The following is a 23,292-nucleotide window of genomic DNA, read 5'->3' as shown; positions in this document are numbered from 1 at the left end:
GCGATGCTCTCGCTCCACCACACATCCATGCGGGGCGCGTGGCCCATCGACGTGTACTTCCCCACAACGTTCTTGTCGTTCTTCAAATCTCCGACGATCGACAAGGGAGCTGGAAGAGGGGAAGCAGAGGCTTATTGACTGCGATGACTTCATTTGACCGCTAGAATATGCGTTGGTACGGTACTTGTGACGGTGGGTGGCTTGCACATCGTCTTGCCTTTGCCAACAGGTACACGCCAGCGCCAGCCCTGCGATGATCCGAGAGGTCCGATAAGCCGAATCCGAATTGCGGTTGGTTCCAAAACTTTCTGAACAAAGACCTAAACATTGTCCACACCTTCTGACATGGCAGTGTCTTGCAGCTAGCTATGCGGTAGAACCTTTGTGTCTGGTCGTTTCAAGGGAGTTGCGCTGGTGTTCCTCTGCGTGCGTAACCTTTTGCGCCAACACTGCCTCGCATTACGCACCGCGGGAATACAGGTCCAGTTTGCGCCATCTTGATTTTGATTGCATGAGCACCGGAGTCGATTTGTTTTCCGGATCGTTTTGCCCCAGCAGCTTGCGGACCGTCGGCCCTGAATCAAGGCGGGGAGCGGGGTCGCAAAAACCTCTTGCAGCCTTTGGAAGTATACACGTACCTACGTTTCAGCATGTTGGCTTTTTCGGGTAAAGTGGCCTCATGCCATGAGACTCCAATGAGAACACTAGTTAAGAAAGCTCGTCATGTGAGAAAAGATATAGACGGAAGAGGGGTAATGATAAAATCCCAAGCATGGAGAAATCTATGAGTCACAGTAATACAACGAGTAGATGTGCAGTAGCAAGTTAGTGTGTTAAGGATTCAGGGATAAATGCCGTTTAAAAGGATATACTCGTTGAGAAAAGAATTCGCTTCAAATGGAAAAACTCAAACGCCGAAGAAAAGAAGTACCCGCATCAGCTAGCCGTATTATAGCCAGAAGAGCGCGGCGCCCGCAATGATGATGGCCAGAATGCTGGCCTGCGTGTGTGAGCCGGAGCTCTGACCGCTAGGTTTCGATTTGCCGTCGCTGCTGGTGGTGCAAGCTTGGCTAAAGACCTTGGGGTCGCAGGTCTTGGGGTCCAGGCCCGTGGCCGGAGGGGTGGCCGAGTTGCCGCCTCCGCCGCCGCCGCCATTGCCGCCGCTAGGAGCGGCGTCACCGTGATCATTCTTGCCTGGAATGCCGCCGCCGGGCACAGAAGCTTGTGTAGATTTGGGCTTATCAGGGTCAGAAGACTTGCCGAGGTCCATGTTGAGACCTGTGGCGTCAAATGAGCCCAGTATGGTGCTCTTGTCTGTGTCCTTGACCGTGTCGTTGGTGGCCGTGGCATCCGTGTAAATGTAGCTCTTGCCCTTGTTGGTCCCGGGAGCATTCTTTGCGTTGTAGCACTCAATCTCGACAGACTTGACAGCTGCGTAGTAGTATCCATTGTTCTTAACATCGGGGTGGTCCCACGAGATGACACCACCAGCCCAGTTGATGGTACCAGGAGCATTGCTAGCCTTACCGCCGGGCCAAATGGAGAGCTGGACTCGAGCGGGTGTCTGTGGAAAGGCCCAGGCATTGGCAGTCTTATTCCAAGTGTCCTTGCGCTCCTTGCTCCGATGGGGTTTGCCGTCGACCAGCCACTCAATCTTGTCGGGAGTCCAGCGAATTTCGTATTCGTGCCAGCTGCCAAAAGTATCATCGGTTGAAATGTTGCCGGAGTTGCCATCTAGCATGAGTTAGTTTACTGAGTTGCAAAGCACTGGTCATCAGGACTCACAGTTAGTAATGCCTTGAAAATAGTAGTTCGTCTGCGAGGTGCCAAGGTCGACCCCAACCCATTCGTAGTCAATTTCATCCTTGACATCGGAAAGCAGGATAAAGGCGGTGACAACGCCGCGTCCGCGGCTCGTTTTCATGGTAGCCTTGACGTTGCCGTACCACATGTACTCGGTGGATGCCAAGACGGTGCCAGGTGTATCCTTGGCCATGGTCATGAGGGCGTAGTCATTGTATTGCACCACCTCGCCTTGAACCATCCAGTCGGCCTTGCTAGCGTCGCCCAAGTATTTGAGAATGTTGACGCTTGTTTTGTCAATCTTGTCGAATTTGATCTTCTTGTCGCTACAAACAGGAGCGGGAGCGCAGGCGTCGAGCTTGAAGGAGCCTCGAGGGTCGCATCCGCCAAGGCAGTACGCACCAATACCGCATTCACCATATTCTAGTTCAGGTTAACAATGTCGGTTTATTCGCTTCGCCAGATTGTACGCACGGGAGCAGCAGGGAGAGCTTTCAGGGCATGGGTTTGCCGGACTGCAGAGGGCGAGGGCGGTGCCGACGCTCAAAAGAGCGACAGCCAAGGAGCGCAACATGGTCGGCGCTGAATGCAAGATGAAATCGAATTATCTGATGAATTTGGCAAAATAGAACTTTGCGGGTGCTACCGGCGATTGCGGAAAATTGTAGTCTCTGGTCACTAAGCGTTCCGTTGTTAGCAACATTTCATAAGGCTTCAGCCTCGTCGGTGGCACTGAAATGGTGTTTCTTGCGCGCACGACACCAAATTTGTCGGGCAGACAGGCAGCAGACTCGTTTGATGCAGAGACGATGGAAGTCAAAAGAGCACGCGACAACAGAGCTTTTCAAAGACAATCGCCCAGCACAGCTGTGCGTGAAACAATGACCCGCGGGCAAGGGCAATGGTCAGCCTAAACCATGGTCCTGTCAAAGCACGAAAAACAGCGAAACTTGAACATTGACTGAACACATGTTTTCCTTCCTTTCGTTTCCTCGACACATTTTTCATGCAAGGGCGACCGTTACACGACGCAAGAGCGTCTGCAGCCATGGCGCCCACCGACAGAGGCAGAGAGTACGGGCGACCCACCTGTCAAAACGTCAAGGGCGAACTCAAAATTCACATTCGCTTATCGGACGGTTCGAGTCGAGAGGATTCTTAAGTATCGAAAGTGGGTAAAACGAGTGTAATTCCCAGAGGGAACGACGACGGAGGACAACGAAAAAAGGAAGAGAACTTGGCTGTGGTAAGATTTAGAATGGCGAGACAAGGCAGGAGACGGGAAGCCTTCTTTGGACGTTGAGTAAGTACCTAATGTAATGGATTTTTCGCTGGCGCCTGGGCAAGCCATTTTAGCAGGGGTCCACCCCTAAATACGAACGAGCGCGGGAAAAAAGTCCTTGTTGGACGGAGATTTATTGAAACTCGATCTAAACTGGTTGTAGCCGAAAACGACTCTTTGGCCTCTCTGGGTGCAACTGAGGTCGCTGAGAGCCTAATCGCTGCTCGTGCTTTGCACTTTTTCACGAACCAATGAAGGAGATTTGTCAAATTGCCCACTGCTCCCGCACATGGTCTCTTTGTATTGTGACCTTGTGCCAGTTCACTTCCACCGCCAAGGAGCTTTTTTTAATTGTGGCTCCATGCTGATCCATGCCCCTTCAAGAGCTGACCCCGTGACGGACCTGCCCTTCTCCCGTGCCATCGGTGCCATTCTGGTGCCAATAATTAATTGCGGCCATCAAGCTGAGTACCAGTCGCCGCAGCCCGTATCAGCCTGGCCCGCCATGTCGTGCCTTGTTGGCAGACACTGAGAATAATCACGACATTCACAAGCTACTTTAGCGCTATCGCTGGCCCGTATCCAGATCTCGCCGATCCCAGTCGTCGATTACTGCCTTAATGTTGCCCAATTCAACCAAAGTTTATGTACATACCAAGCTCATTGTGAAGTTCCCCGTACTTTTCGTATTCTTCCTTTGCTTGATGCAATCACTTCCTCCTGCGCGCCGTAAAGGTCTTCAGAGGATCCCCCTTGCGGGACCCGATCCTCTTGCCCGACTTGCCCCTCTTGCTTTTCCGGTCCTTGCCGCCGAATTTGCGCAGCGGCACAAATCCAATCTTGGCCGCTGTCAGCGCCTCCTTGCCCTCCTTGGGCAGCAGGTACTCGGGGATGTGTTTCAAGTGCGCCTGTTGGCGCGCCGTGCGGAGCTCGCCATCGTGCCGCAGGTGGGCCATTTCCGTTGGGTTCTCCTCGAAGTACCTGAAACTAGGTCAGCGAGTCTGTTTACTAAAGAAAAAAAAAATCAAAAGAATTCGAAAAAATGAATATACGTACCGCTTGAGTTTTTCGCTCTTGAGCAGCTCTTGTCGGAGCTCTCTTGTTCGCGCTTCACGCACCGCCACCTTTGTGACGGCTCGCAGCGCATCATTCATACGGTATCGGAAGGCCTCTACTTGTTCTGGATTGAAATTGTAGGGCTTAATCTCCTTGCCCTTCTTGGCCTGCTGCTTCGTGATGCGCGCCATAATTTTTTCGTCCTTTTCCGTGCTGGCTATCGTCGTAGGCATATGCTTGCGATACTGGTCCTTGGGCACCACAAACGACAGGGCCATGCCGGCCTTGCCAGCTCGCGCGGTTCGGCCGATGCGATGGGTATAAGACGAGGCAGTCGTGGGCAAGTCAAAATTGATAACAGCTGCCACATTCTTAAAGTCAATACCTCGCGACACACCGTATTCGAGATCTTGCTCAGTAGCCTTGCGCTTCTTCTTCGGTCGCTTCTCACTCTTTTGCGTCTCCTCTTCGCCTTCTTGTTCCTCGGCCTCTTCAGCCTCCTCCTCACCAGCCTTATCTTCGTTGCCCAAAATCTCATTTTCGTCGGATGCAATGATGATATCGTACACGTTCTTGTTGAATTCTTCCACGACATGGATTCGCGAGTTGACGGGCAGCTCAGCGTTCAGAATACAGCTGCGAATGCCAAACTGCTCGAAAAAAAGCTTCAACCGGTAGCAACGGTCAATGTCGGCAACAAATATTATACACTTGCCTTTGACGAGCTTAAGCTTGAAGATGACGTAGGCGAGCAGAAACTTTTCGTCCTCAGCGCACTTGGTGACCAACTGTGTGATGCCCTCACCCTCGTTCTCCGGCTCTTCCAGGTCTAACAGTTCGGGCACGTTGTCGCGGTAGAAGATTTTCTTGAGCGAGTTGACTTCCGACGTCAGCGTAGCGCTCATCATGATTGTCTGAATTCCTTTCGGTATTGACCATGACAAGTTTTCCAAGTCGCCATCGTAGCCGTATGATAGCAGCAAATCCGCTTCGTCCAGGACAAGATGTGAGAGTTTGGCCAAAGATAAGGCAGACGAGTTTCCGTTCACGTTGTGCCATGCTCGCGCCGGCGTCGAAATGACAATGTCGGGTAGCGTAGCGAGCAGGGATCGCTGGACAGCGTCCGACAATTTGTCGGTCAGCTTGACGGCGCGCACATCTTTAGAGCAGAACGCGGAAAATTGCTCAATTGCCTTGAAGACTTGGTCCGCCAGCTCGCGCGTCGGAACGAGGATAAGTGCGGTGGTCGCAGGCTCGGGGTCGGTCTAGCGAAAGTTAGCATTGAGTAGAGCGGTTTCACGACGAAGCTGCCTACAGTCTTGCGCTTTAATATGCCATTTAGCACAGGCAAAACGTATGCGGCAGTCTTTCCAGAGCCAGTTTTAGCCTTGCACAGCACATCTTGGCCCTTGAGAGCAATGGGAATGGCCATGCGCTGCACCAGCGTCGGCTGAGAGAACTTTTGCTCCGCGACAGCCTGCACCAGGCGGGGATCGAGGGCAAGATCGGTGAATGAAAAGCTTTTTTCAGACTTGCCGGCCGTCGGAGTGGCCTTTTCCGCCGTGTCGGCCATATCTTCAACCTTGCGCTTCATCTTTTCGGCCTTGAATTATTGTTTTGGCTAACAGTCACCACCAAGATCACGCCGTGCTCGACAACGTGCGATAAGAAAAAAAGTTAGAGGCACTCCACCTTGTAGCAATCGATAACGCTGAGGGTGGGGCTTCTCGTGACACCACGTCCGCCAATGGTGTTTCAGCGCTTGTTCCACTGGAAGTGTTCTGTAATCAAACATCAAACTCCACCATGTCGAGTCTTCTACCTGGGTATCTTGCTGGTCAAGAGGTATTGCTACATCTGATTGAGGAAGAAAAAAAGATATCGCGTCACCTTTACCCATTTTGAATGCACCGGCTTCTTCGCGAATTTTCTATTGTAGCTTGCAGACGACTGTTTGCATCGCAAGTCCCTGACACAGTTCTGCCCACATCTTCCCGTGCACACCTTATGAGCAGGCGTAGCCCAGCATGACTGCATTAGTAGTAACACACCAACCACCTGCACCCTGTATCTTATACAAGTACAAGACGAAGCTTCTTCGAGGTGTAGTATACACTTCATTACGGGTTGAATGGCCGCGTCAGGCGAAATTGCCCAGACTGAGCAACCTTGTTGCACGCCTGCTCTCGGCGAAAGGTGGGAATGCGGCAGGAATATATCAGCCAGCGCAGACCAGCACCGTCATACCTGTGAGGTCTCGCAAGCTTCAAGCGCGGAGGCGATTGCGGCTCTTCAGAGTTCAGCGCTTTTCTTCTGGTGCGCCGCTATCTGCCAGCGCCACTGACCTACAGATGACCTGTAAGTAAGTCACTGACCTGTTACAGAGATCCTCTGCACAATCAAACAACTCGAGCAAGGGCCCGACTTGTATCATGTTGGAATCGGTCCGCTGACACGCCGCACGGTGCCAATGCTTCAAGAAAGTTGAGGAGCATCTACGACTCTCTGGCTTCAGTAAACCTTGGCAGCGGCCGTGACACGGAATCCTGTTCTTTACGCGTTGTGTCTGGTTGACTCATCAACTTAACAGTGCACAGGATAGATCACTAACAAAGTGCCTATTGCCAAGCGGCGCTCGATATGGCGTAGTGTTTATGGATCAGCATCGGCTTCTGGAGACTTGGTCTACGAGCCAAAGACCAATGCAAGCTATCTGCCGTTGAAGTCAATGGTGAAAAAATGACGGTTTTCACATTCTACGGCATGTCTACGCTTGCGAGTACATCGCGTAGGGAACCGCTTGAAAAAGCAAGATGATCAACTTGACTGTCAAACTGTCTGGGCGATTGTCTGCCAGCACAGCTGCGCTGCTACCCTACACATTTTATTCAAATTCGCAGATATCCGAATAAATCAGGCTGTTAGATTCGTTGACCCAATAAGTATTACTTTTACACATTTGAGTTGAATTAAATTTGCGAAAATCTTGATTTGATCTAGACAAAGTTGAAAATGATTTGTTTGTTTGTATTACACGTCTGCCAGCACCCAATCCTCCACGAACATATCACCACCTCGCCGTTACAAAACCAGCGTTCCAACCTTGCAAATATCATCATCAGTAAACTACCCGACCATTACCGACGACCAAGTCGCAGAGGCCATATCTTGCTCTGCGCGAACCGTGCGTACCGCTCGACAGACCATCATGCACAATGCTACCATTGAGCTCCCTCGAAAGGCCATGGGTCGAGTGAGCAGACCCAACCTCATTCATCCATAGTGCGAAATCTACCATATCTGTTGCCCAAATTTCGACCCATCCACCTGGTGCACCGCATGGGGTTCACATATTGGTAGCCATGTTCGTCCCACTCCCAAGGAGCTTCTTCTGATGTCGAGATGTTTGCTTTCGAAGTGTGGTTGCCAAAATGCCATACTATGAGAAACTTGAGGGCGATTGTGAGAGAGCTTTCGTGTCGAAAATGAGGCAGCTCCCAATATGCCCCTCTGTATCTAAGCACAACTGCAAGACCAGGGTGTTCCCACAGTTGACTGACAGGCGGAGTTTTCTGCAGCCAAATCGCTCATTGTTTTCCAGCAGTTACAGGGTGGGCAAGGTGGTGGGCTTGGAGCTGAGTTACCGCCGCGAATAATAACTAGAGGCAACGGGAGGAAAAAAGGGAAAAAGAAGAACGCATGAGCCTGGCTGGCCAGGAGGCTCGAAATAGCCACAGTAAGGCCGGCCTTCATGATGGTGGATTGAAAGATTGGTTACAATGTGAGGTGTTTGGAGAGTGCTAGTACGCGGGATGGGGAAGGACTTATCATATTGTAGAGGTGGCATACAATATATAGGGTCCCCCGCCATCTCGACCTGATGGGTAATTTCACAAAATCGGGCCTTTTGAAGAATCACAATTCTGAGAAAACAAGAGGTAGTGGCTGGCTGAAGCCGCTCGGTCCGGTCTGTCAATGGCATCCCGCAAGCCGATTGGCCAATTTTGGAAGACCCTGATATCTATCTGCCGAAAGTTGTCTTGTTCCAGAGATGTGTTGCCGGTGGCGGGCTGAAAGATCTTAGTTGGGACGGCATTGAGCTGAGCTGAGTCTCAGTTGTAGATTAATTCCCCTGCGCAGTCGAATCAGAACTATGCCTTGCCGAGACTCGGTCCTAGGCAAGTCGGTAGTTGAAGCTGAAAGATTTTAAACACATTGCTACGGCGTTGGGCGTGCTACGGATCGTCAACTTAAGACACATGTGAACTGCCGCCAGTGCCGCCGTCATGACGCGTGAAAACGATCAGCGCACAGGAAATTTAATACTTCATCATTCCACATCGTAAAGAGGAGAAATAAAAAGCATTGGGCACTTTTACGGCGCAGCTGACACAAGACATGCGTCGTATAGCTCCGAGGGCTTCCAAGTCAGTGGAGATTGGGTTACGGAGTGAGAAGCCTTGCACCGTCTAACCGGTAGCTGACCAGAGGTCATCATACACCATGGCCATTTCATCAAAGCCTGAGCTGCCACCGGCAGTGCCATTATATAAGTCGGACAGCACATCGCACAACAGTGCCTATTGTCTCGCTCTCACTATCACCGTTTAATACACTACAGCCTTCATCACCTTCCAAACATGCAGCTTCCCAACTCTGCTGCGAAGTTGCTGTCGCTGGCTATCCTGGTGGTGCCAGCTGTCACGGCGCTTGACTGCGTTAAGGAAGTCGACCACAAGAAGGAGTACACAAGGTAAGACTTCAATATTGCCCGCGCGCATCTCTTATCATCGTCCCTCAGTCACTAATACATCATGTAGCAACGGCAAGGTCTACAAGCTTTACTGCAATAGCGAGATCAAACCGCTTACGCCTGCGGAACGTACCAGCAACGTTGCGACTGCTGAAGAATGTGCCGATCTTTGCGCTCAGAAAAGCGACTGTCGCCATGCTTTCTACTCTGCAAAGAGTAAGATTTGCTTTTTGAGGCCCCCACAGACCTCAATAAGGGAGAAGTTCTTCCAAAACATGGTTGCCAGTGTTGGTAATACTTGGGGCTGGATTTATGATCGCGACGTACCAGCCAACACTGGCAATCCTGGGAGCAACCCCGGGAGCAACCCAGGAAGCAACCCAGGTAGTGGCACTGGAAGCAACCCAGGTAGTGGCACTGGAAGCAACCCAGGTAGTGGCACTGGAAGCAATCCCGGAAGCGGCACTGGAAGCAACCCAGGAAGTGGTACTGGACCTACTACTCCCCCGGGCTCGTCTGGCAATCAAGCAGAATACGACTGCACGAACAATCAAGACCATAAGAAACTGTTTTCTATGTTAGTAACATCCTTTTACCCTTGTTTTTACACTTCTAACAGCCTTATGCAGCAATGGAAGAACCTTCGAGCTACTTTGCGGATATGGCAACCATCATACAGGCTACCAGACGATCCCAAACGTCAACTCCTTGAGAGCTTGCGCTGAAAAGTGCGCTCTTGATGCGAGCTGCGGAAATGCCGAGTATCACACCTCTAGCGGCGCTTGTGAGCTCGAGCCAGACAATAATCCCGTCCTTGCCCCCGGCTACCATCTCTGGGTCCCCAAGTTCTGCCCAGATACGCCCCGAGCTCAGAACGCGGTCACCAACCCTCCGCAGACAACTGATCTCAGCTGCCCAATGAGTAACTATGATTGAGTCTGATACCATACGAGTACTTTCTAATACATCTTAGATGATGGACATATCTACGAAGGAGTAGACGGCACTTGGTATTACATACAGTGTTGTTCCGACTCTAGTGCCGCTGTGGTCACAGGCTTCGCGCAGGCCCAAAACCACAAGGACTGTCTCGATAAGTGTTCTCTTGATGAGAAGTGTTCCAGGTATTTCCCCCTTCCCCCGAATGCGCAATACTAGAGCCTTTGCCTGACATTGATTGACAGTGTCTCCTTTGATACTGCTGCTGTGAACAACTGCAAGTTCTATGGACCTGGAAACTACTCTACTGTTCACAAGCCTGGCATTCACCACCACTACGCTACCAGCCCGCCCACATCGGCGCCCGACCACTTTGGGTCAAAGAGATGTTCCACAGAGTGCCCGGAGGCGGATGGACAGATCTTTGCAAGTCCCTCCGGAGAGGTACGTGGATGGAAAACATCAATCATCAGTGCATGCCTGGCCTTACTAACGTTTCGACAGAACTTCGTCATGTCCTGCAAAAAGCGTCATGGTACCACGTACCTCAAAGCCGTCCCAGACCAGTACCCGTCGTTCGCATCATGCATGACAGCATGTGGCGCCCTGCCCGCTTGCCAGAGTGTTGACTACGAGGCCAAGACACAGAACTGCTACTTCAGCACCAACTCCAAGTCGCCCACCATTGCGGCTAAAGCCTTTATGAGCGCCCACTCTGCAGGGTGCTCCGGCGCGTGCGCAGGATGTTCTGATGAAAGCTGCAAAGACCTCAGGAAAGGGCCTCTCGGTCCTAGAAAGTATGGCTGCCCCGCCAACCATGGCAAGCCTATTACGGTCAAGGGCGTAGATTTCCAGGTGGCCTGTCAGCATGCCATCAACAGCCATCCATACAACCAAGTCACCGCGGGGAGCTATGAAGAGTGCATTGAGCTTTGCACTGACAAGGCCGACTGTGGTGGCGTGAATTGGATCGGCACGACGTGTTACCACCACCCCGACAACAACGCTGATGGCAGTTCCGCATTTGTCCATCAACGTGCTGACTCGGACGCTTACGTCAAGATCCCTGGACATTTGTACACTTCCCTATCCCAGTCGCCTTGAAACTCGTCTGCTTATGAGCGGAAAGCCAACTTTATAGTCTCTCTACGCAAGTTGCGTTGAAGTGTTCTCGCATGGGGGGAGGGTGTTCAATGGCATGGATGTGTTGTGCTGGAAAGAGTGGAATAAGTTGAGATCCTTAAAGCTTGGAACTAGAATCTCCGTATAATTCAATTGAGTATTTTCAAGATCAAGGAGTGTATTGACGATGGGCAGCTGCTTGTGAGGTTTTGTAAAGTATTCTATTGTAAAGCGCTGGCCGCAAATGCCTGTGTTGCCCTCGCCGCACTTTCTTTGCGCTCGCTATACCGGTCGCCAAAAAGTGCAAAGTGCTCGCGCATAATGATTGTGTACTTGACAAACTCTTCCATACAGTCTACGAGGCGGTCACGGTTCCCGCTGGGCAGCAGGCGGGCCGCGCCGCCGCCGTCACCGCCCTCGCCCTCAAATTGCGTGTAGGCCATGGGTATACTCGACTGGTTGGGAATGGTAAACATGCGCATCCAGCGGCCGAGGACGCGCAAGCTATTCACCGTGTTGAACGACTGGCTGCCGCCGTTGACCTGGATCACGGAGAGGCTGCGACCCTGCGTTGGTCGCACGGAGCCCGTCGACAGCGGGATCCAGTCGATTTGGTTCTTGAACACGGCCGTCAGATTGCCATGCTGCTCTGGCGCGCACCACACATGGCCGTCGCTCCAGAGGGACAGCGCGCGCAGCTCCTGCACGGCTGGGTGCTCTTGCGGGACCGAGTCGCGGATTGGGAGCTGCGCGGGGTCGAAGATGCGCACATCGCAGCCCAGCCTGTGCAGTATGCGGGCTGCTTCAAAGGCTGTGAGTTTTGAGTAGGATCTGTTACAGAGACAGGACGTCAGTCAAGTCTTGGAACGGGTTTTCCATTGTCCATGGACAGTAAAGCCCCTTGTCAATAAAAAAAGTGACGAGTGGTTTAACCCTACCTCTTTCGAAGACTGCCGTAAAGAACCAGCACCTTTAGACGCGAGCCGGTGTGGGCGAGATTTGCTCGTGCCATCTCAGTGACGGTGTCTAGCTCTAGATCCTGGATCCAATCTGGGCCATCGGGTCTGGGAAAGTGTCGCAGAAATGGCCGGTACTTTTCTCTTATGTCATGCTCGTCTTGTTCTGCGGCCAGGGGCAATTGCATCTCTGACTTTTCAGCAGTAGGAACGCCGTTGTTGATCATGTCGATGTCGGCCTTTGCTATACCGATAGGTATTGAAGATGTTGGCAACGCAGCATAGACAGGTCTAGCAGCGGCAGAGCTGTTCAAGTCTTCTTGGCCACTCAATGCCACAAAGGGGTTCAAAGAATGTGCCATCGTTTTGCTGCGGATGAATATTTGTGAATGGGACCACGCGGAATCGTGCAGTCGAAGAGATGAAGGCTGCCGGACTCGAACTAGGCGTGTTATGCAAAGCATTCCGCGAGTTCAGCGTAGAGCACAAAAAACGACAATTTGGATATGTCTTTCAAACAAAATGTGCTCGCCAAGATTTGATAGGGATGTGCGACAGTTGGTGGCATTGAGGATGGCGAGGGAAGACAATGCCCTGGAGCAGGAGTTGTGTCACTCCCCGGATTTGATTCGTCGTTGGATCCCTGCGAAAATTCGGCTCGCACCTAGGTAATCCGTAGTGCATAACTAAATTACCCACTAGGTTGCCGATCAGGATAACAAGAGATACACTAATCGGATTGACCACATAATCAATGAAATTGTGGCCCTTTTTACTTATGTGACTTCTGGTATACTTTCTATTCGAAAGAGTCCAAGGTCAAGGGTCGAGCGAAAATGACGAATTCACGTATGTTGAGGTACAGAACCTTGAGATATTTGCCAGGCCCAAGCGACCCAGTACGTCCTCTCAAATCTCCGTTAGATATAAAGTAAATAGAATGATGCGCATAATTTATTTTCTGGGCCGAAAACTTGTGGACTTTTGATCTGCCAGGCACAGTCTTTCCCGATCTGTACCATCTGTACCCAGGTCACAGCCTGAGGGGCTTTTTACCCGCAGGCTCGAACAGCCGAAAAAGTATACAATAAAACGTTTGCCATAATTTGCGTCACTTGACGTCCATGGCAACTGTTGAGGGAAATGCCGACAATGCATAACAAGGCTGAAGCAAAGACGACAACGGCACATGAAGTGGCCCGGCAATACAGCCACTGGTGCATGCTGCAGCCTGCCATTGGCCACAGCCACAGATCACTTGCATGCATCCGTTGGCGTTCGGGTCCGCACAATGGCTCGGCTTCCCGCAAAAACCTCATGCATGCACAATTACATGTCGAAGCCGATCACATTGTACTCGTCGACTCTTGCGTTGTAGCTTGGCTTTGCGACGCTAAACGAAGCCAGTGTCGTGATGCTTATTTACGCATAGTCTGCATACGATGGCATTATCCAACCGCAGGTGGGATTAAGGCAAATTTCAAGCTGAAAAATGTGATTTCCTGAGGTCTTACTCTGGACAGTACCAATTCTATGTCTGCAGGTCCCCGACCGTTGGGACAAGCCGTTAGTTTACACAACCTCAGCTATTACCCACAGCTCGATAGTGGCATCCGCCGGGTGTTTCCTAGTCCTAAACTATTGCGCAAGGTTCTAAAATCTAGGACCACTTACAACTCCGTTTTGTAGTATCTTCATGGAGAAAGTTAAACAAGCTGGAACTGAGAGAGAAAATTAATACTTGTCATCCACATTGGCCGTTGCGTTGAAGCGGATATTGTCTCTACGGATGTGGCGCTTCCTGCCGCCCGTTACCTTCATCTGTGCCCCTTTAGAATACTTTCCGGAGTTCTACGAATTTCTGTGACTTAGAAAACCGTTTTTTGAAATCAGCATGTCTTTGTATCCAGTCGTGATACTCTGTGTCATCTCGACCGCCGTTGCGGCTGCACATGCGTCCGAGACACGTGTATTACAGCGTGGCCTTGTCGGACCCGAAGCAGCCTCGGGAGCTGATGAGAATCACAATCCCCATTTCAGGTGTGCGGGGTTCTGCGTCCCATCTATTCACCGATCGAATATCTTCACCTACGCCCGATCGTCTGCGGAACATGGTCCAGCCAACATCTCGTTTCAAGGCCTCCAGATCGGGGGTCTCTAGAGTCTTGGATAACATCGGATTATAGCGGAACTCGTCCGTCATTCAATCTTTAGATAATTACATGGTAGTGTCTATTGCCTCACTCTGAGCGCGCGAGCCGTGCCTCGGGCTTCACCATTCGGGCCGCTGACGTATCTCACTACTGAATCTATTGTGAACTATTGGGCCGTAAATGGCACACAAGTGGCCCACGATTAGATTCTCATGATCCCCCCTGGCTGCGAAACGAAATCATCTAGTGTCAACTGTGTGCTGTCTTGGACTTTTGCATCAAAGGTGTGGTGTGCGCCCCTGGAGACGACGATTATCCACGAATCAGGAAAGCGCTCGGCGACGGGCGGCCGGATTCTGGCGGACGAGGCGGGAATGACATGTCAGAGCTTGACTACTGGCAGTATTATTTCCAGTGCTCATGTAATCTGCACTGGTACCGGATATCGGTTATGCAGCGCCAAGACGCCTGGTAGCGCCTTGCTTTCCGTGCTCGCTCGATCGTTCGATGCTGGTTTCCCAATTAGACGCCTTACGTCTCGGCCATCTGCGAGAACAAAGCGATGTTCTGTTAGCTTCTTGTTATTTATCCCATGATTTTTCGGCTTTTTTTCTTCTTGAGACACTGCGGTATAGGGTCCCAAAGGACCTGCCATCTCAGGGCTGACATGCTACCCGAATTGCTTCAGAGCCTCGAAATCGGATTCACTTTACACCCCTCTTCCGCCTTGCCGGAATCTTGACATCATTGGGTCATCGAGGGAATTTGTGTATTTTAGATAGCTATATCTGCAAGCTTCGCTTCGAGTTTTATACACATTGAAATTGCTGTCCATTCTTAGCGGGTTCTCACAACTGTCTGGGCGTCTCAAGTTGCCTTTTATTTCTGGACTTAGATCCATTTGCTACTATACTAGCATCACCATTGCTCAATCAGTCGTACGCTATATCGCTTATATTCTATATTCCTGTATCTATACAGCAGACTCTCTATCTTTTTCTCATTCGTGCTGATATGGGAAACTCATCCAACTCCTGCGTCACCCAGAATTGGGATTCAATCATGACCAATTTTGACACATGCGAACAGCCGTCGCTGGACATTGATGCTTTCGTTTTTGATCACAGCTACCACGAGGGGGTTACATCTTTTCCTGGTCTGTTGAATAGCCAGATTGTGAATTATGACGCCTGCCTTGAGAGCCAATCTTTGGCTTATTTACATGAACACCAATCTTCCCCATTCACTCATGACGTGCACCTCGACCCTCTACCCGTGGAGTCAATGGCCTACAATCGTGAGACTAGCGCAGCAGATGCCAACCTTGCCCTTTCTCTTAGCCATGGAGACTCCGTATCTACGCACTACACTTGCCCACAATACAACAATCTCATATGCTCTAGCCCTGGATGGTTCTCTACACCGGACAGTTTGACTACGAGTGCAGACCCATCTCCCACCAACAACCCCCATCAGCGCCTGCACCACGGCATTGGCCAACGCGGTCATCGGTCCCTTTCCAGCACCTCGGCGAGGAGAAAGCGCAATTACTCGGTGGATTCATCAGCCACCAGCAGTACCGTTCAATGTACCCAGTGCGACTTGACATTTTCCAGCGTCTCCACCTTTGCGAGGCATGTCAGATCCGAGCATGTAAGGCCACTGCTCTGCATTTTCCACTATGCTGGTTGCACGTCACGCTTCGCGTTCAAAAACGAGTGGAAGCGTCACGTTATTTCACAGCATCTCAATCTTCAGTATTGGGTCTGCGTCGAGGGTAGCTGTGCATTGAAGCAGCGCCCGATGACCAAGTTCCCCGTCAGTACAGTCCCATGCCAAGGATCCATCTTTAACCGCAAGGATCTATATACGCAGCATCTTCGCCGCATGCATACCACCCTCGAAACTGGAGGCACCTGTTCAGATACCAGGGGGCCTGCCTCGGGCCAATCTAGAGACCACATCCGTGGGCTGCAGGACAAGGCCGCACGTACGCGCTGCAGCTTGCCACACTTTATGCTGTGCCCCGTGTCCGGCTGCTTGAGCCCGTTTTCCGGTCCAAACGCGTGGGATGACTGGATGGAGCACATTTCTATTCACATGCAACGCGCTGCTAGCGGCAAGGAAGCCGCCGTCAACTGCGGTGGCTCTAACGGCTGGACTTTGACTGAATGGGCTGCGAGCGAGGCAGTCGGTATTATTACCCGCCACACATCCTCCGGTACGTGGACGCTGGGGAAGCCCATTCATGACAAGGGAACAAAGTGGGCGTCCTACACGGCATATTGAGAAGAAACCTTTATACCCTGATCTTGAGTTTTTTTTTTTTTAAAGTACTGGCGGCTCGTGGTAACTAGTGACTGAAGTGGTCTTTTTTTTTTTGTATAATTCGTTATAAATTTACATAACTTTGCCTGGTCAGCCATAATCTAGCCCTGGTTAACAAAGTACTACCTTTTCTGATAGGGGCGTCTCGCATAGACAAAAAAGAGTCCTTTCTCTACCTTTTTACCAGTCCTCAGTACTCATCACAAATCTGGTGACTTGGTGACTTATACCGTGATCCTGAGTTTTTTTGAGTACTGGCGACTGGCGACTCAGGATACATCGAAGAAGAACCCACAGGGCTGGCCACGGTGGGCCACGGCGGGCCACAGCACAAAGTACCGTCTATCCCCTGTACAGAAGCCGTACAGTGGCTACAGCAGCCGTACAGTGGCTACAGCAGCTGTACAGTGGCTACAGCAGCCGTATAATAGTGGCTATAGCAGCCGTACAGTGGCTACAGCAGCCGTACAGCAGCTGTACAGTGGCTACAGCAGCCGTACAGCAGCCGTACAGTGGCTACAGCAGCCGTACAGCAGCCGTACAGTGGCTACAGCAGCCGTACAGTAGCTACAGCAGCCGTACAGTAGCCGTACAGTGGCTACAGCAGCCGTACAGCAGCCATACAGTGGCTACAGCAGCTGTACAGCAGCCGTACAGTAGCTATAGCAGCCGTATAGTAGCCGTATAGTGGCTATAGTAGCTATATAGCTAGTATAGTAGCTCTGAGTCACCGCTTTTAATTTAGGTACTGGCGACTTAGAAAAAGGCACAAAAAGGTAGATATAGAGCCCTTATTGCCTATGGCGAGACGCCCCTGTTAGAAAAGGTACTTCGTTGACCAGGGGCAGATTGTGGCTGACCGGGGGGTTGAGCAGGGTAGTTAAAGTTATGTAATTTTATGAAAAAAACCACTCGAGTCGCCAGTCGCCAGTACTCAAAAAAACTCAGGATCACGGTATTAGGGGTGCTGGCGGCTATGGGGCTACTGTAGGTATTGGCGGTACGGCTGCTGTATGGCTTGCTATACTGGCTATACCAAGTAGCCCCCGATGATGAGCAAGCATGTATAGGGTGGCTGTCAACGCCCGTCAAAAGACATGGACAGAAAGCGATAGACTATATTTTCAGATTAAAATTTCCAACTTTTAGATGTACAGACTATTTTCACTTGCTTGCCATAACTACTCATTATTCAATTCCAAGGCTTTTTAAAAGCGCAGCCGTCGTTGGTGGCCGGCCCAAGAATTCCTCCAACAGCTCCGTCTGGTCGCGGCTCCCTCCATACTGAAGCAGCTCGCGACGGAACCGTTTCCATGCCGTTTTGCTGGTTGGATCCGCTGCGAAATTGCTCTGGTATATCTCCTCTCCAAATATGTTTGAGCTATCTCCATTGTCAGCTTCGGCCGAAACTGTCGTTGTTATTTGTCGTCGGCTGCTCCACCTACCAGATGTAGCTGTAATAGCCCGAGTTGTACCCAGACATGAGGTGCGAAAAGTCCGCCTGAGGGTATGATGGTACCGTGGGTCGTATAAACATGTACATTTCTTTCAAATCATGATAGATTTTTGTTTCATCTAGTTTTTCTAAATCCGCGTGTGATTTGGGATTATGGACGGCCATGTCGAAGCCAGCGTCGGAACTTTGTGTGTCGCTTGTTAGTCCGCTGTTCATCCATAGTTGGGCCGCGGCTACTTACAGCTGCTTCAGATACGATTCAATCCTACGCGTCTTCCTGTCATTTACAAGATCCTCAATTAACCCATCGGGCAGTGTTCGCGGTGGCAGCGGCTTGTCGGGGTTGTTCTTCTGCCATGACTGCATGTAGGCGTCGTCCGTGTAGGCGTAGTGGCAGCTGATGCTTTGCAGCTCCTCCTTGAGCCAGGCGTAGTTCTCCATGGCCGTGCCAATGCCCTCGCCGAATTCAAGGGCCACGTTGTATCCGTGATACGTAGACCATTTAGTCCGCGAGAGCAGAACTTGGAGGGCGTGCCCCAGCTCTGCACGGCGAACAATTAGCGATCCCCGCTGTCTATCCCTCAACAGAGTAGCAGGACTCACCATGATACATAGTAATGATATTCTCGTGTTTCAGCACTTTGCACCCGTCGACGACTTCAGGTGAGAAGCAGCACATTAGAATACCTGCTGGAAGGGGCCGCGTCCCATCCTCTCTCAAGTAGCTCTACACTTCAGTTAACCGTGATCCAGGTCCGCAATGCAGCGTTACTTACTGCTTGAAGTTCAACCGTCTGGTTGTGCTTGTACTTGTTCTCTCGATCCAGCAAGTCCGCGTAGAAATACCCGACGAATTGGCCATTTTCTTCCTCGCCTTCGTCCCACACAGCCCACACGTCGACGTCATGAGACCAAATGCACCCCTCCAGGTCTTCCTTGGCCACAGGCTCCAATCTGAGCTGCAGATAACTGGAAATATTTCCAAGAATCGCAGCGCTCGTCTCCTTGAAGGGGAAATAGGCGCTAATGACCTTTTGATCAATCCGCCTCTCACGCTCCAGCAAAGTGGCCAAATAGAGCCTTTCCCATGGCTGCACGGCCGTGTCGCTACCAACATCCACGGCTTCACTCTTCTCCTCCATTAGACGTCGCTTGAGGTCCTCCATCTCTTTGAATAACACTTTTCCAGGCCCAATGAGTTTATTTCCCAGGTCTGTGAGGAGGTCCTCTACCCACTCGGTCGACTTGGCCATCCTGCTGAACAGATTGAAATCAGCGTCGCTCTTGTAACCCATCCGTCTCGCGTTTTCATCACGCAGTAAAATCACCTCTCGAAAGATGGCCACATTCTCCGGCAGCCGCGCCGCCCATGCCTCATGGAACGTCTTGCGGGTTGTGAGAATTGTCGCTTCACGCATAATGCGTATATAGTCGGCTTGCCTCATCGGAACGCGTCGTTTGCCAACTTGATCCTTTTCATATGCTTCTATCACACCCTCTTTTAGGCCTTTTAGCTCAGCATCCGAAAAGAGCAGATGGCCGCCGTCATAGAGTCGAATATTCCTATTGAATTCCTCGCAGAGCTTGGAGATTTGCTTGCGCGTGCTGAGAAAGGCCGTCTTTGTCTCCGCCTCAATGTCGCCATAGCCCATGTGCCTGAGCCACTCCGTCCGTCGCATGAGAAGCCTCTTGCTCTCCGGATCCAGGCCGTCAGTCTTTCCCCCTGCCGCCAGCTTGAGACGAATCAGCTGTTCCTGACTGTCGACCCAGACGTTATGCTCGGACCACAGCTTGGAGCACTCGACGACTTCGGCCTGCACCTCTGCGTCCTGCGAGCCATACCGCAGCATCGCGATCATGTCAACATGATCCGATACCATGTCATCATATCTGAGGACCGGCTCGTAGACAGTCTCAAATGACGCCTGGTCCACATCGACCGTGTCAATTATGTGCTGAAGAATTGCTTGCCTCTTTGCAATCTGGGCTTTTCGGACAGGAATAAGATTTCCCTTTGTCGGGACGCGAAGAAGCGCTTGAGGTAGTGGCGCCATTGTGATTGAAGTCTGGATTTGGCGAATAAAGGGTATATTCCGGTAGACGTAATTTCTTTCTTTCTCCTTTTTTCAGGTATCAGTCTGGAAAACGCATCAGCCTTATTTATTTATGTCCGGAAGTATCTACGTGACATTCTAGTAACAAGAACGCCTCTTTTTCCTTAACAGGAATTATTATGGCAAATCTGACGTGGAGGAGCGTTCACGCGCCCAAATCCCTTGTCGTTGAGTGGCTCCGGGAACCTTGTAACGGAGATGAATTCGATCATGTGTTGCCTCAGCCGTACAGTAGGCCCGTCCAAAATAATTCCTCACTCCAATTGCAAATAGTTGGTCATGTGGGCTCAAATTGAGGCTCTGTCATTGGCCCCGGAAGCCTAGACAGCCCGCATCTTGAAATTTGCACTGTCACTTGACGAACCCCGAAATTTGTAACATGCAGCCGTCGCGCATCACACAAGCCGAAAAAATATTTCATTTGTGTACCGAAGAAAAAACAATAGTCATAAAAATTCAAGCCTGCATATTATGAGTCTATCTGATAAAAAATTCATAGAAGCCCAAGGTACAGCGCTACTCTGACTTGGGCGGCCACTTGACTCTCTTCTCTGCTCGCACATAGAGATTATTCGGGCGAATCAGCTGGAAATACGGGTCGTACTCGATTGGCCCATCTTGCGCCAGGGTAAACTTGTAACGATAGACCAGCTTGGGCAAAAAGACCTTGATTTCCTGCAGGGCAAAGTTGAAGCCAGCGCACATGCGTGGGCCCTGCGCAAAGGGCGTGTAGGCGCCTTGTGGCCTGTTCTTGACCTTGTCCGTGTCCCATCGGTCAACGTCGAACTGGTTGGGATTTTCCCAAATCTTGCCATTGTTATGGATGTGATGCAAAGCGGGAATGACGACCGAGTCCTTGGGCAATTTGTACCCGCCGGGCAAAATCATGTCCTTTTTGGAAGTGCGGGCGGGCTGGTATGAGGGGTTGTGGCGGCGCTGCGTCTCCTTGATGAACTTGTCAAGGTAGGTGAGCTTGGTTGTGAGATCAGAGGTAACTTGCGTGTCCTCGTCCCAGTCATTGTCAATCAGTTCCTGCAAAAGCCGCTCCTGTGTGCCGGAGTACTGGACTAGGCTATAGATGAGCCACGAAAGCAGGGAAGATGTGGTGGTGAAACCAGCAGCGGTAGCTACGAACAGAGCCGGCGCAAACTGTGAGGGCGGAAATTTGTTGCCTTTGTTGTCTTTGGCGCGGAGGAAGTAATCTGCATCATTGGTCAGTAAGACTGTTTTTTTCTCAGTGGTTACAAGGCTAACGTACCAATAACGTTTTCGGCTTTTAAAGCTGCATCTTGGAGTTGTAGATCCTCTTGGCCCTTGGAAGCCTGCGCAATAGACTCCAGCATCATCTCCTCGACACGCGCCTTTGTCTGACGCAGTGTCTTTGGGTCACCAAACGGCATGCTGGCATACCAGGAACCCATTGTGGACACCCTCTTAGTTAGCTCCAGCTCATGTGCAATCTGCATGACCATTTCGTGGAGTGGCGCATCCACGCTGGTAAAGTGCTTGAAGTCGATGCCGAGCACCAGTTGGCCAACAGCCTGGGACCCAAGCTTCAACATGTACTGGTAGACGTTCCAAGCTTCGCCCTGCTCTTCCAGCTCGTCAAACACTTTGAATGCATCCTCGACGCTTTTTTGCATCGTCGGCGCATAGTGGCGGACAGCTTTTGGTCCTAGTGCAGGGGGCAGAAACTTGTGCGCCAGTCGCCACTCCTCTGTGTCAGTATCGCCCAGGAACACACCAGCTTCGGGAGACTTGACGGAATGGAGAGGATGGCCGGGAATAATGTGCTTGGTGAAGAAGTCGTTCTCGCCAAAGAAGATTGTGGCGAGCTTGGGGTCGTTTGTTTGGTACACACGGCTTCCCATGCTATTCGTGGAGAATAAAGGACCTAGCTTCTCAAAGAGCCTCTGGTGGTTGCCCAAATGGTCGGGGTAGATTTCCAGATAGTTTCCAAAATAGGGAATACCGGCGGGTGAGGGGACTTGACGCACAGCTTTGCCACCAATAGTCACAGCTACAGGGCCATCGTTGGCAATGATGTCCGCGACAGCTGTTAGTCTGCGCTGGTCATACAAGAAACCAACACCTATTTTATCAGTAAAGATATTGTTGACTGCTTTGGACAAGACCGACCTTTTGGATCGACTATGCTATAGTGGGCGGCGATGTGGTGTTGAAGGTCTTCGAGGTCAGAGGACTCTGGCAGCTCAATGTCGCGAGCTGTTGAGACATCTTCACCAAGAAGGTAAAACTGTTTGACAGACATGGTTGTTGAATAAGGAAGGATCCTGACCTAGACTGATGAAGACAATCGCCGGATGTAAATGCGTGACTGCTGTCATTCAAACTCCTCGAAAACGGCGGCCGAGCGACTAAATATGAATGCCCCTTTACGAAAAGAGGAAAAAAAAAAAAGAAAAAAAAAAAAGGGAAAATCGCAACTAGCCCGGATCGTGCCGAGGTATATCTAAAATGGTGCGAGAATGGCTCTCGAGCTGGCCAAAAAATATATCTCATCTTGCGATTGGATCCGCGAATCCAGGCGTTATTATGGTGTCGGAAAGACTAAATGCGTCCGGGCGGCTCCGAAGATCTCGCCTAAGGCGCGGGCATCAGTGCGCCATAAAACCGTTAATTTACAGGGAATTGCCATAGGCTTGCATTTTGCGTCCTGCTCATTGGGGGCCAGGCGACCAGCGGGACGCATGTCGTAGGCCAAGCCAGCCGAGAGCCGAGCACGTAGGTCAAGCCAGCCGGGGGCCGAGCACGTAGCTCAGACTTGGTTGTATAAACCTTGACCTTGGTCGAAGCGGGGCAACAAACATAAAGGCGGTTCAGAGCCAGCACGATGCGACGACACGGCTCAGGCGATGCCGTCCCGCTAAAGTCGGCGCTGCCGAGGCGCAGCGACTCGTAACAGAAGGAGAGCGATGGCTTTGGTGGGAATGGAAGACACCGGAAGCGCGACAAGCCGATTCTTGGCACTAGCATTTGCATAACCACTAGACACCGATCAGTGATGCCTATGTGGGCACCTTTCCGGAAGCCGAGCATGGGGGGAGGACACATTAAACCGGCCCTTCTGAGAAAGCACCTCGTTTCTAAACCGTTAATTGTCTAGGGATAGACTCTTTAAATAAATTATAAAAAACATGTAATAAATCCAAAAGTGAGTAAATATATATTATATGTTTTTCAAAAAATATTAATTTACTTGCTCTTATGTGTAGTTATCATTAGTAAGATAGTATCGAGAATCGATGAGGGCCGGTTTTTTGTCCCCCCCCCCCTTGCCGAGATGCGAAACCCACCCATTCAAGGGGT

General features: G+C 51.0%; 7 protein-coding genes across 7 annotated transcripts; 2 read left to right on the top strand and 5 right to left on the bottom strand.

The window, feature by feature from the left end:
* Positions 1–949: 949 nt before the first annotated feature.
* On the bottom strand, positions 950–2,377 carry BBA_03834 (glycosyl hydrolase family 16; the record flags this gene model as incomplete). Its single annotated transcript, XM_008598931.1, has 3 exons — positions 950–1,734; positions 1,786–2,226; positions 2,278–2,377. 3 exons carry the CDS (start codon positions 2,375–2,377, stop codon positions 950–952), a joined length of 1,326 nt encoding a protein of 441 aa, XP_008597153.1.
* Positions 2,378–3,795: 1,418 nt separating this feature from the next.
* On the bottom strand, positions 3,796–5,735 carry BBA_03833 (DEAD/DEAH box helicase; the record flags this gene model as incomplete). The annotated part of the gene is made up of 3 exons (XM_008598930.1): positions 3,796–4,066; positions 4,142–5,406; positions 5,457–5,735. The coding sequence occupies 3 exons, from the start codon at positions 5,733–5,735 to the stop codon at positions 3,796–3,798; spliced, it is 1,815 nt and encodes a 604-aa protein (XP_008597152.1).
* Positions 5,736–8,781: 3,046 nt separating this feature from the next.
* Positions 8,782–10,937, top strand: BBA_03832 (PAN domain containing protein; the record flags this gene model as incomplete). The annotated part of the gene is made up of 6 exons (XM_008598929.1): positions 8,782–8,894; positions 8,962–9,471; positions 9,524–9,816; positions 9,868–10,018; positions 10,079–10,277; positions 10,338–10,937. The coding sequence occupies 6 exons, from the start codon at positions 8,782–8,784 to the stop codon at positions 10,935–10,937; spliced, it is 1,866 nt and encodes a 621-aa protein (XP_008597151.1).
* Positions 10,938–11,176: 239 nt separating this feature from the next.
* BBA_03831 (arsenic resistance protein ArsH, putative) lies at positions 11,177–12,273 on the bottom strand (the record flags this gene model as incomplete). The annotated part of the gene is made up of 2 exons (XM_008598928.1): positions 11,177–11,786; positions 11,894–12,273. 2 exons carry the CDS (start codon positions 12,271–12,273, stop codon positions 11,177–11,179), a joined length of 990 nt encoding a protein of 329 aa, XP_008597150.1.
* A 2,853-nt stretch (positions 12,274–15,126) lies between these two features.
* Positions 15,127–16,353, top strand: BBA_03830 (C2H2 finger domain protein; the record flags this gene model as incomplete). The annotated part of the gene is made up of 1 exon (XM_008598927.1): positions 15,127–16,353. The coding sequence occupies one exon, from the start codon at positions 15,127–15,129 to the stop codon at positions 16,351–16,353; it is 1,227 nt and encodes a 408-aa protein (XP_008597149.1).
* Positions 16,354–17,580: 1,227 nt separating this feature from the next.
* Positions 17,581–19,902, bottom strand: BBA_03829 (peptidase family M3; the record flags this gene model as incomplete). The annotated part of the gene is made up of 5 exons (XM_008598926.1): positions 17,581–17,773; positions 17,838–18,032; positions 18,090–18,390; positions 18,452–18,575; positions 18,625–19,902. The coding sequence occupies 5 exons, from the start codon at positions 19,900–19,902 to the stop codon at positions 17,581–17,583; spliced, it is 2,091 nt and encodes a 696-aa protein (XP_008597148.1).
* A 576-nt stretch (positions 19,903–20,478) lies between these two features.
* On the bottom strand, positions 20,479–22,234 carry BBA_03828 (Cytochrome P450 CYP540B16; the record flags this gene model as incomplete). Its single annotated transcript, XM_008598925.1, has 3 exons — positions 20,479–21,164; positions 21,221–22,054; positions 22,102–22,234. The coding sequence occupies 3 exons, from the start codon at positions 22,232–22,234 to the stop codon at positions 20,479–20,481; spliced, it is 1,653 nt and encodes a 550-aa protein (XP_008597147.1).
* Positions 22,235–23,292: the final 1,058 nt, after the last annotated feature.

This window comes from Beauveria bassiana (assembly GCF_000280675.1).
Source record: "Beauveria bassiana ARSEF 2860 unplaced genomic scaffold BBA_S00008, whole genome shotgun sequence".
Lineage (NCBI taxonomy): Eukaryota > Fungi > Ascomycota > Sordariomycetes > Hypocreales > Cordycipitaceae > Beauveria > Beauveria bassiana.
This window is presented reverse-complemented; position numbering and strand designations above follow the sequence as displayed.